Source organism: Scomber japonicus, chromosome 15 (assembly GCF_027409825.1).
Source record: "Scomber japonicus isolate fScoJap1 chromosome 15, fScoJap1.pri, whole genome shotgun sequence".
Classification (NCBI taxonomy): domain Eukaryota; kingdom Metazoa; phylum Chordata; class Actinopteri; order Scombriformes; family Scombridae; genus Scomber; species Scomber japonicus.
In genome coordinates this window covers 11,093,672-11,106,821 of record NC_070592.1, presented here as the reverse complement: position 1 = coordinate 11,106,821, position 13,150 = coordinate 11,093,672, and the positions used below count along the sequence as shown (strand labels likewise).

Below are 13,150 nucleotides of genomic sequence, written 5' to 3'. Positions count from 1 at the left end.
CAACTGCAGACATGGTTTTTGTCCCCTATTGGGCAAGCCATCCCCAGTTAACTGGTTTTGATTCCAAAATTTGGCCCCCAAAATCCTGAAAGTAGGTTATGACAGACCTCCACACACATAGCAGCCTTGTCAACCAACACCTCTCTTTTCCACTTACAGGCTGCAAAGCTTAACTGAGGACTGGTATTAAAAAGGCTTTGGTGATAACATGGAAAATTAAATGTGCTTCTAATGAAAGTGTGTTTTGTGCTGTAATCATGTTATTGGAGAGATTAAATTAAGTCTTGGGACGTTTAACTTTCCCCCCGATCTGTGGTTATCAAAGTGGGTGCAATTTTCAGCGGTTGTTCCTGTCTATTAAATAGAAAGATTTTGACTCTGTGTGGGTGCGTGTGTGTGTGTGTAATGTACACATTCATTTCTATGAGTGGGTCTACATGTGAGTTTCTAGAAATCCAGACAAGGCTCTGTTGTTTTCCAGTGACGTCTGACTGTTGGACAGAAGCACCATCAGTCCCTGTGGACGCAGTCAGTCCCGTTAAAGCCAAACAGCAATAACTGCGGTGACACAGGAAAAGACAAACTCAGCAAGTACTGTTGGTACATAGTGCTGCCAAATGGGGGGTTATTTTAGGCATTCAGGGTTCAAGAAGGGTTGCAACAGACTTATTTTCTCATTTTCTTATTTTCTGATTATTTTCTCAATTATTCAATTTATTATTTGGTCTGTAAAACATTCAAAATAGTGAAAAAACTCACATTGCAGTCCAGAGTCTTGATTGATATTTGTGTCTGACCAATAGTACAAAATACACAAATAGTCAGTTTATTATAATGTAAGCAACAATAAAACCACATTTAAGAAGCTGCAACCCTAAAATGTTTGAACACTATCAAAATAGATGCAAACAACAAATCAATTAATCAAGTCGTCTTTTCAGCTTTAGTCCTGCTTTTTTTTCTGCACACATTGTTGCGTGACCAGCAATTGGAGCACTTCCACAGCTTGGATGGATATAAATCTTCTTAGCTTGAATCTTCAGTGCAAAAGATGAAAAACTACTTTTGAAAATATCTGGTTATTTGATTAAAACCTCAAAGAGAAAAGCTTTAGTATATCCCAAATGGCATTTCAGGAAGAAACATCTAAACAGAGTTTTAATATGAGAGAGCAGAAGCTGAGGATTATGATTTATAGAAACCTGATAAAAACATTCAGCAGTAAAAGTCAGTTCATGACAGTGCTGACCAGCGTGAGCTTTAGGACAGTTTTTTTTTTTTTAAACCATCAAAGAGCAAACAGGTCCGCTCTGTTTTTAATGTGAAATAACAGCTCTCTCTACTCTACTCTTTAAATCTAAATTTCAAAAACACAATATATACTCATATCTACAGTAATTTGTCTTTTAACACTTACAGATAATCTCAACTAATTTCAGTCTACAGCTGACCTCAATACATTTTAAATTAAGTTGAATTTTAATCTACTTACCAAGTAGTACTTACCAAAGAGAGCCTGAAATAGATTTGAGTTGTGCAGAGTGTTAAATAATGATGAAGTGAATGACTATAATGTGTTAAAAAAGTGTTTGACTGACTAAAAAACACTATTTCCCAAAGTTAAAATAATAATACTTATGGTCTTAATACAGATATATACACTGTTAAATTATCCAGGAGACAACTGAGTTATTTATGTTGAGGAATATTGAGGATATCTTTAAAACAAACAAACAAGTCGCTCCTCCCGGGTTGTAACTCTATAAGCACTCTTTACTGCATCATAGCATTTGAGGTGATTATTTTTGTTGTCGTGAAATCCAAACCCTGACCTTTGCTCTTCAAAACACCAAACTCAGTCTTGTTTACTACTGCCTGTCTTTGCGGAGCAGTATTGATTACAGGCTCCAAGTGTTGACTCACAGTGTGTGCAGCGTAACGTGCTAAGAGCCGATGGAGCTGAAGGAAAACAACTATTTTCTTGTTGTCAAGTGCATTTGAGCATACACACGCACACTCACTTCCCAAATGATTATGGAGACTGATGCAGGCTTCCTACTCTGATAATCCCCTCTCATATTACTCTAAAGCCTTCCTCCCCTCCCGCAGAGAAAGGGTCCTGTATGTCCTTCACTATGTGTGTGTGTGTGTGTGTATGCACGTGCACGGTCACGCATTCATGCACTCTTGTCTGCGCGTATCCTCCAAAACGCGTCCTCGGGTTTGCATGCCAGCCCCACAGTGCAAATCCAGATTGGCGACTGGATATTTTCTCTTCATGTGGTGTGGGGCTTTGGTATATAAAGGCATACTGAGGTTTGGCGCTCTATGCCTCTCTTGCTGTTTGGTTTGATGCTGTGGCCTTGTCCTTGGGTAACCCTCCTGGGAGGGTGAGCTAAAGAGCTCCACAGCTGCCCTCCCTTCAAGGCCTCCTAGTTGGGACAGTGTGGGACAGATGCCTGGAGCTGTCGGTCACACAAAGAGTCTTCTCACGTGGAGGCCCTATACTGCTTTTTTTATCATTCTGGTTTTAAAAGGCCATTTCTTATCACCATTGGCTGAGCCGCTCTTGATTTCCTCTTTCTTCCCAGGCTCTGAAAGGTGTGTCTGTTTCACTCCTCTGTGCTCCCATTTCCTCTGTGCTTCCCCCTCTGACTCAGGCGCTGAGGTCACACCGTTCAAAGATGGGTTGGGTTCAGAGTTCAAAGCTTCTTATCTACTCCTACCAGACGGCCTTTTCATTCCTCACTTCCTGACTCATAGTCTCTGCTCCTTGTATGGGCATTTCCTCTGTTCACTGTGTCATATCTATAGATCCAATCTGTCCATTAGTGCCATAAAGAAATACAATTAATTAATAGACTCCGACACAACTCAAGGAAGTCCTCTGATAACTGTTTATGGCCTACATGGGTGTGTCATTTACCTTGATAAACGTCTGTTTGAAAGCAACCAGGTTATGTGTAATGAATGGCTTGTTTGTTTGCCTCGGCCATATTTTCACTACCTAATCATCCACACAACGATCTGAGCCACAGATAAGTGAGTTATTTCTTCCTGGAGCAAGCCAACTCTGTCAGACGCTCGTCTGCCCACCATTGTCACAGTTGTGATGAATCGCTGGCCCATGAGATCTGACCGAGGGGGCATGGTCATAAATCAGTTGCACCAGAAGTAATCTGCTATGTGGTTTTCTTGCTGAGAAGACCCCCCCCCCCCCCCCCCCCCACCCTCCTTGAAATTCAGAGCAGAGACTGTGATGAACTTACTAACTTACTAAAGTAGGAGAAAGAAGAAAGGACAGGACATTTTTTAGTAATGTTAGCAGCACATAGCTTTGGGGATGAAATAGACATTCATGGCCCACCAAAGTGAATCCTAATTACTTTTTTGATGTCCCAAGTTTTCCTCTAGTACCACCATGAGGTTTGGTGGTCTTGAGTGAAATCTTTGGTGCACACATTCATGCCCCTCTCAGGAGAGGTTAACCCTCATGTTTTCCTCGGGCCAACTTTGACCCGGGAGGACAACAGGCGTTAACTCAAAAATGAGGTATAATTTCATTTTAATGAGACCTATTGACCATAATTTCCAGAAATATGTGTAAAAGTTGTAGTAATAAGTTGGAATGAATGCTAAAAAGGTCTATTACAGAATTGGATGATAATTTATACCTTATGCTGCAAACATCCAAACCAGGAGGACAAAAGTTGCGCAGTTGATGGGATGACAACAGTTGGATTAACCTAAACCAAACTAAATTAAAGCATTAGCATTAGCATCAGGTCAAAATCTTAATGTGTCCAAATCAAAGCTAATGACATGAACCTCAGATGTGCTTCATGTTTAGTATTTAGCGAACATGCTAACACACTAAACTATGACTATGAACATTATACCTGCTCCACATCAGCATATTACTATTGTCATTGTGATCATGTTGCCAATTTAGCGCTAGCAATATAGCTCAAAGCATCGCTATGCCTATGTTAAGCCTCACACAGCTGCTGTCATGTCTAAAAACTCATAAGATTTATGCTGAGAGGTCTTTAAAGAGATTTCTCACTCCACATTATCCTCTTTTTGTCTTAGTATTCAGGGGATTGTCTCATGATATTGTTTTCTTAGAGAGTAAACACTGACTCCCAGACATTCTTTAACATTACGTCTTTTTTTTCTTCCATATAATCATGCGACAGGATTAAGAAGCCGCTTTGATCAGAGAGGATGACAGATGATCCTCATTCGTGCTAAAATCAGTGTGTTCTCTTTTAATGCTCCTCATTAAGCTCGCTGTCTGTTTGGGTTTAGCCACTTGGATGTGTTATGGAGATGGCTAAAGGCCTCGCAGGATTCAAGACTTAATTACCTGCATTAATTAGTTTGGCACATTAATAGGTTGGTGCAGCTCCAAGTGGTGGAGGGGAATGTTATTGAGCAACTCTGCAAGAGACGTCTTTGTGCTGTGATTCAGCAAAGCAAAGAAGGGCAGGTTATTCCAGAGCAGAAAACACCCTACATTTAGGAGAAGCAGTCACATAAAAAGTGACACTCTACACTAACATATGACTGATAGCTTGGTTAGTTTGTAGCAGCTGGTGGTTTAGATTTCATTTCCCCTGCACTCTTGGGTGTCCGAGTCTTTCTGCTGCCCACCCTCAATCATTAAAAGGTGAGCCAACAGCACTGTGCTGACAGAGCTGAAGGAAGAAACAGGCAGAGGTTGACTTTGTTCAGATAGATGGATAAGAGATGGCAGCTCATGAAAGCAGATGAGGAGGTGTGACTAAGGAGATGGATGGATGAAATTCAATACAGGGCAGTTGCCACCTTGTCGGCAGTGTCATTATCGCCGTCTTTTATAAGCAGATCTTTTGGTGAAAAGCTTCATTAGGGTTGTTGATTTGTGTCAGCAAACTATTAGAGGTGGAGGGAAGTGGCTGTGTGTGTGCTACAGTAACCACAGCAGAGGTGTGAAATGATGATTTCCTGTAAAATCATGCCACACACAGGTGCACATACCTCCTACACAAAATCAGGCTAAACTCTACCAACACTGGGCTGGACGGATTATAATCACAATATCATATGAGATGTTTTCTGATATATAGATAAGTAAAAGAAAACTTTCATGAAGCCTCCAGAAAAGCTTAACAACATCTTGGCATAGATCTCTGAAGGATGAATATCATTCTTCTAAAACATAACCCTTCATTTGGTGTTTTGATGATGGTGGTGGAGAGCAATGGGTCCAAAATCTTACATAAGTGTTTAACTGGGCTGAGATCTGGTGACTACGAAGTCCATAACAGATTATTTTCATAATTTCCATGCTCATCAAACTGTGTATGGAAGCATCTGGATTGTTTATTCCATGTTCCTTTACTTACTTTTCACCTGTTGATATGGTAAATGTTAGCAAAATCATCCATAAAACAGTCAAACTGATGTACAAAGACTTTTCACAATCAGGTTCATTTCAGTTATTTTTTATTATTAAGAATTTCCATTAAAAAAGTCAAAAACAATCCAATTTTATAATCTCCCAAAGCTCAAGTTGACATTTTCAAATTGCTTTTTAATCCATCAACCTAAAACCTAAACTGATAAATTTGGATGTCATGAAGGACGAAGATAAGCAAGTACCCAAAAATGAGAAGCTGAAACAAGTGATTTTTTAAATGTATTTTTTATATAAAAAAGCCCTGAACAAGACAATTATCAAAATAGTTCATTCATTTTCTCTAGGCCAACAAATTTATAATTAATGAATCATTTCAGCTTGACATTTACACATTACGTGACAAAAACTCACAGTCATAAGTTTGAACTTTGAACAATAAGATAAGATTATATTATTATGATATGATTCCAGTGAACGTCAATATTTAATCAAATTAAACACGGTACGACGTGCTGTCCGTGCAGTATATAAAATTTAAAAGTTTATAACAAGCTCATGAGGTACTTGTTGACATTATGACGACACCTCTCAATTGACTCTGAAGTAAAGCTGAAAAGTCCTACCTGCCAAAACCTGAGCCTGCCAGGATGCTAAGTAAACACGGCATTATGCTGAAAGAGCCATAAGTCACTCACCGCAGTGCGCAGGAGCGTTAACAAGGCCTCTATTTGGCTCCTCAGGGCACAAGTTTAAACCTGATCCCTCCTCAGTCACTCAGTTTGTTCTGCCTCCTCCATGAAGGAATCCTAAGAGCCTCTCACCTGAGTGGGAACAAATGTTTGCTCAGTCGCCGCGGCTCTTCATGATGTCATCACCGTGCCTTTCTTTCTCTCTCCGCCACGAAAGCGTCAACCTCATTGGACGCTGGTAAATATTTACCCACTAGCAATTATAGCAGCGCCGAGCGGCCTCGCAGCCTCGCAGCAACAGCCTGCTGGGTAAACAGAGGATGGAGATGGGAAATAAATGAGCAGTGTGCATCTGGCGGCGGCTGAGAGAAGCCACTGATGAGCAAAGTGCCGTTCAAAGCTCAAAGCGATGACATGTACCTGTGGAAAAGGTTACTGAGGTCTTTGAGAGACACCTCGCTGCCATCTGCATGTGGCAGCCGAGTCCAGACATCCCGCTTATCGTCAGCACACAGGCTCGACCCACGGGGACAGCAGCCGGTCTAAAGTGACCTTTTACCAAGCATCACTTTGTTGTTACTTTGTGAACAGCTAGCTGCCTATCTGCTGTGTCTGGTTACATGCTTTGAGAGCTTTTAACAGCCTGGAGTGTACGAGCGACAGTGCATGAGAAGAGCCAAAAGCAGTGAGGCTATTTATTCCTCCGCTGGTTTATTTCAGAGCAGAGATGACACGTTTAAAGCCTACAGTGTATGTTTCAGCTCTGACCCTACAGGCCCTGCTGGGATGATGCATGCACGGACAGGAATGCCAACAATGAACACCTTAAATCACCACGGGCTTGTTTCAGATTGGACTTATGAGAACCATATGGACTACTGTTAGTCAGACTCCAGCTCAGATGAATGGCATTCCTTCCCATACTAGGCGACGTACTCTCATTTTCCATTCCCCTTGCTCTCCCCTCTTCCACCTCTCTTACCTTTTTTTTTTTTTCATAAATCTCTATTACAAACCAGCCAACCCTCACTCTTTCCCGTTCTGCTCCTTCCTCAGAAACATTAATCCTTTTCTGAGTTGGCTGAGTTTACCGCTCCTACTGCTCACGCTTCGATAAACGTCTGCAGTATGAGAGATGGTATTAGGATATTAACTCGGCTATACAGCGACTCAAAAGTGGATGCTGGGACTAAAGTCTTATACCTCCCTTGAGATGCTTCCCTCTGCCAGGAAGCCATGCGTATGGTTCCTATTTTCGAGCCCTGTTAATGAACCCTGTTCGTTCCAGTGTGGCGATAGTGGTGCGTGGGGGCAGAAGAGCAGTACTGGGCTTGGGGAAGGACATTCCCAGCATTCCTCTGTCTGTCTGACGCAGCAAGGAGGTCTGCAGCTCTGCTTTTAGGGGCTACGAGACAGGAGAGGAGGAAGGGGGAGGGGGGTGGAAACACTGGGATTAGGAGGTGTGGAGGGACTGATTAGCACTGACGGGAAAAGAGGAGGGAAAATGTGAAGAAAGAAATTAACAGGGGCAAAAATGTCACGGGCTCAGGTGAAGCCAGTGAAATGTGTTTGAGTTTTATGTTTTGTTTTCCGAGCAGTAATCGCTCCATTATTCTTGTAGCCTGTCTGCACCACAAGTGTAAAATATTTAAAAGGTGCATTAAATCCTACAGCACAAAATGCCTGACTTTAAGTGGGTTGTTCATCAGCACCAATGACTCAGTGATTACTTCACCAGGTGCTGATATTTCTGGATTTTTTTAAAACTCACATTTCAGCCAGTACTATAATAAAGAAAACTCCTCTCAAATATGTTTTTAATCATAAAACATCTTCAGATGACGGTTGTGCTAGCCAGAAAAATTGACTGTTTTAACAAAGAGCTGCTGGAGTTTTACTTTTTGCCCATTTTATTGCTCAAAATACCCCACTTAATTTTTATTTGTTTGTTTGTTTGTTTTTTGTGACTTAATTCTGTTTTCTAGTAGAGCTCTTTGTTCGAATAACCCATCAAACTCAGCTTCTAGTTCTAGTTCTGGAGTTCATCACTTTCTCTTGCTTAATATTTAATTTTTTAGGCCTTTTTAAATGAGACTATGTAACATTTTAAAAGATGGAAGTTCCAAATTTAAAGTGTGTGAAAAGTGACAGCTAGATATTTTGAGATATTTTCAATATCTATGTACATATTACAGTATTAGACATCTATACAAGACAAACTAGAAGAGTATTCATGAATTTAGACTATGTTGCCGATAATCACTTTCATGAAAGAAAAGTTGAACTCCTAACCAATAAATCTGACCTTCTCTTCAATTGAAAACATAAAGGAGTTTTGCTGCTGCCTTTGTCTGTTTTTGTCTAGTATGACCAGCAGCACATGCAGGCTAATGTTAGCCAGCTTTAGTCACAAAATGTTTTTTTCTCTGTCTTAATATATTAGCTTTTAGGCCTTTTAAACCAAGACTATAACTTTTGAAAGAAGGAAAAAAAAACAATTTTCCTCATAAAAAATAACTAATAAAACTGCACTGCACTCAGGGGTTTTGCTGTCTGGTAAGATCATGAGCTAATATGCACTAATGCTTGCTTAGGTCAGCAAACTTTTTTTTATAAATATTGCTGCTGGGCTTTTTGTTTTTGTTTGTTACAGATAATAATAAATAAACATAGTACTTCACAGGAGATGGTTGTGGTATTTATTTCATTGTTTTTGCCTTTATTTAGACTGTACACAGTGTGGAGCAGACAGTAAATAGGGAGAGAAATATATATGCAGGTTGAATGCAGCAAGAGTTCCCAGCTGGACTCAATGCAGGGACATTGTGATTACATGGTCAGCAGACTAAACCCTGAGGCCGACTGAAGTCCTCCAAAGCAACTCACTCAAGAAAATCTTGATAAATGAAGGGGAATCGAGTCTTGTAATTGTCATTTGTGGTCACCATTTAGCAAAAGTTACACAGTCTGGCTGTTTTGAGTGTAAACTTCCTGATGAAAGGCCCTTCTTTACTCTGCTGTGCCAGGTTTCTGTGTGCTAGATTCTCCACAAATAGTCTGAAACAGGGAGGATGTCTCTCTGCTGTCAGTGTGCGTCTGCCTCAACTGCACTCACTAACTGTTATGCCGGGTCATTTGAGGACTTGGAATGAGAAACAGGCAAAGCAACGTAGATCCAGGACAGATGTACGGAAGTCTAAGAGATGGGTGGCAGGACGAGCAGTGTGTTTGCAATTTGTGATACTGAGCATTTGTCTCGAGCACTGCTGTGGCCCAGGTGTCGTTTTTTTAGACAGCAGCCCTGATTGTTTGTCTCTCTCCCTGCTGTGATCGGACAGGTGGTGACCCCAACCAGAGTGGGACAGTCCTACACCTACAGCCCCGGTCAGCACAACCAGCAGGACCTCTATGATGTCCCACCCATGAGATCACAGGGGGTAGGTGTCTCATATTTCCACAGCATGTACAGTATAACAGTGTGACCTATTCTGGCTGCTTAAAATAAGTTAAATCTAATAATAAAGATGTAAATCTAATGAAGTGAATAACCACAAGGGCACATTTTGATTTGGACTTGGATGCAAGTTACATTTAGGCTTAAATTAACCTTTCCATATGTCTTTAAAAATAGTCTTAAAGCATTCATTTGTAATCACAAGCTTAAAAGGAATGAAATAACCAAAAAGTAAAAAATGCCAGATACAATTTGGGATGATAATCACTGTTTTCCTGATATAATTTTTCTTACATTTCCTAGGTTTATACCAGTGGTTTTGCATGTTTAAGCCCATTTACCACACATGTCCCATGTTGCTGTGTTTTAAATAATTTAAATGCTTTTCTCAGTTTCCAGTTTCTTTTTGGTTTTTATTCATTTCTGCACCACAAAATCACTTAACAGCCTCTTGAAATTTGCTTTACTGGTGTAATGGCACCAAGTAAACATTAAGTCTGCTTAATATTTCATGTCAAAGATGGTTGGTATTTTTGAGATAATGTGCTGCAAAATGGAAATGCATTAATTTGAAAAAGTATATGTATTCACTGTAATGAAAGGAAGCCAATTGCTGGCTTGAATTGTAAGAGAAACTGGTTTATAGATGATCTGTAGTTAAGGAAATACAGCTGGATAGGCTATGTATACACTATAAAATATTGATAATATAATTTTTGTTTAGTTTTGGTAAGATAAAACTATGAAAATGTCCCGTATGCACCTTTTTGTTTGTAGCTGTCAATTAGTCAAACAGACAAAAAATGCCAGTAATCAACAGAGCGAGAAGTGTTTCAGGCAAACAGTAACCGAGTGTTTCCTACGTTTATCTACCACATATCCTGTTTCTTTGCAGTGTGACCTTATTTTCTCAGAAAGGATCTATCACAGTTCTCGTTTTGTCTTGTCATCTTGTCTTAAGCCAGTAAAATGTGCAGTGCGGTCTTGATGTTAGTTGCATTATACACAGTATCCTCTTCTACAGTAAAACTAGTAGAGCCTTTAAACAGTTAAAAGCTACTGTAAGAATGTACGTCTTTAATAATATACTACTTGCTTCTTTGTTTTCATAACTTTTACAACAAAAAATGTACAGGGGCTGCTTATTATTTGGTGTTTATCTTGTGTCCATTTCATGTTTCAGGTGTATGATATCCCACCTGGTCAGATGTACTCGGGACAACATGGCAGTGCCCGAAACCAGGGAGTCTATGATGTGCCCCCGTCTCAAATGGACCCCAGGACACAAGGCATTTACGACATACCTCCCTCCTCACAAGGGGTAAGAGAACATTTCAACAGTTAGTGGATCCCCACCACAATGAAAAGGCACATCAGTCAAACATACCATTTATTTCAGTCAAATAAAGTTGAATTAAGGAAGTGGTAGCTGCTTGTGTCCGGAAAATGTTATTTTATGTTTATTGATACAGTTCCTAGTATTTCTCTTAATTGTCTGTAATAAATGAATAATACGTCAAATGTCATATTTATGACATTCTTGTGGCCGCACGAAATGAAAGCTTTGCCTGCCAGGAGTGTTTAACCAAAACTCCATGAGTATGGTTCTGTGTCTGAACTCTCCAGCAGGGGAAAAAAAGTCAAGGACATAATTCTTTGCTTTCCAGACCCTCTAAGATTTCACCAGACTTCCAGACCCAACCAGGCAGAGAGCCATCAGTTTGTTTGTAATAACCTGAAATATGCTGGGACCTGTTATTTGCGTCGTTCCTAATTACAGTTTGGGCAGGCCTGTCTAGCTGTAAAGAGTGCAATTCAAGGCTGATGGAAATCACTTACAGGCCACCATTTTATTCACCCCACTGCTCTCCCAACATGCTGTGTGCCATGTACGTCAGAACACACAGTTAGTGGGAGGTTAAAGCTTAGCTGCACTCTGACATTGCATTAGAGGAAGGAATCAAAGGCAGAAAGTTTGAGGTTTCAAATATAGTATCTACACGAGCCAGAAGGTCTTTCACTTCCTCAATGCTGTACCAACTCAGTCCACTGAAAACCAGCTGACATTGCTGCTGTGAATTTTAGCTGCTTGTAAAACTAATGATCGTCCTCTCCCACAGGTCTACTCGGTGCCTCCCTGTAGGACCAACCCTGCCCTCCAGGAGGGAAACTATGATTTCCCGCAGCCTCTCAAGCACAAACAGGAGGGTATCTACGACATACCGCCACCTGCCCTCACCAAGTCCACACCGAGCCCCCAGTCCCATTATGATTTCCCCCCCACCGTGGAGCCTGCTGCCCATCACCAACACCCGAATGCCAATGGCAATGAAGGCATTTACGACGTACCTCCACCCACCCTTCCCTCAGGGGCAGGGTCTCAGAGTCACAGTGACGTATACGACATCCCCCGGGGCATGCAACCCTCCCAGCACAAACCCTCGCATGCTGACAGAGACGGAAGCAAAGGCGTGTACGACATCCCGGCTCAGGATGCTCGCGCAGTCGGAGACGTGACGGATGGCGTGAACCGTCTGTCGTTCTCCAGCACCGGCAGCACACGCAGCAGCATGTCCACCTCCTCGTCTTCCACGGGCTCCAGCTCTGAGGGCCGCCTGACTCTGGACTTGGATGCTGCTGTGCAGAGGTTGCACCGCCTGCAGCAGGCTATGGAGGCCTCAGTTGGAGCTTTACACTCCATGGTGGCATCCCCTCACTGGAGGACTTTTCCCTTCATGGAGCGCCACGCTAACGACGTGCGCACAGTGCTAGACAGGGTCCGGGCGACCCTGGGGGACTTCATTGTGTTTGGTAGAGGGGCTGCAGCAAACGCTACAGCTCTATCAGACTCCAGCCTACACAACAAGCTGAGAAGGCAGCTGGGGCGCCTAGAGGACTCACAGCAGATTCTTGTGCAGATCTACCAAGTCCTGGAGAACTGCAACTGGGCTCCGAACATGCTGGTCTCCTCCACCAGCAGTAAGCATCACAACAAGACCGACGACCTGGATCGCTTTGTGATGGTTTCCAGGACTGTGCCGGATGACGCCAAGCAGCTGGCCTCCACGATAGGTAGCTGTGCTGAGCTGCTGTTCAGGCGGACGCACATGGACGGGTCTTTCTCTATTGGGAGCACACCTGATGAGAACATGATCCACCGACTCACCTCCCCCTCCTCAGACAATGACAACTACGGGGGCCCAACTAAACCTTTCCCTGTGCCCTCCAGCCAAGACAAAGACAACATGAACAACAGTGAGAAGTGTGTAAAAAGCTGGATGGAGGACTACGATTATGTACATCTGCAGGTAAGAATATTTTTTCAGGATTTTAACTTTGCTTTATTTTCTTTATTTGCACTCATTTTATACAATAAAGAGTATATCTAATTCTCATAGGGTGTTTCAACGCATATTTGAATGCCTTTTCTCACGTCCTTATCTTCTTTGACAGGGCAAAGACGACTTTGAACGTCAGCAGAAGGAACTGTTGGACAAAGAAAACATCATCAAGCAGAGTCAAGTCCAGCTGGGACAGGAACAGGTGAGGTTTTCTCTTCCTTTCTACTGTCATGCACTGATGAAGACAGTATCAGACACAAAT

General features: G+C 41.8%; 1 protein-coding gene across 1 annotated transcript in view; it reads left to right on the top strand.

The window, feature by feature from the left end:
• The window catches only part of nedd9 (neural precursor cell expressed, developmentally down-regulated 9), a 31,387-nt gene that overhangs the window by 16,765 nt on the left and 1,472 nt on the right, over positions 1-13,150 (top strand). The window contains exons 3-6 of the mRNA XM_053334614.1: positions 9,432-9,530; positions 10,731-10,868; positions 11,668-12,855; positions 13,001-13,090. Coding sequence (XP_053190589.1) covers positions 9,432-9,530; positions 10,731-10,868; positions 11,668-12,855; positions 13,001-13,090 — 1,515 coding nt within the window. The remainder of the gene's footprint in view (positions 1-9,431; positions 9,531-10,730; positions 10,869-11,667; positions 12,856-13,000; positions 13,091-13,150) is intronic.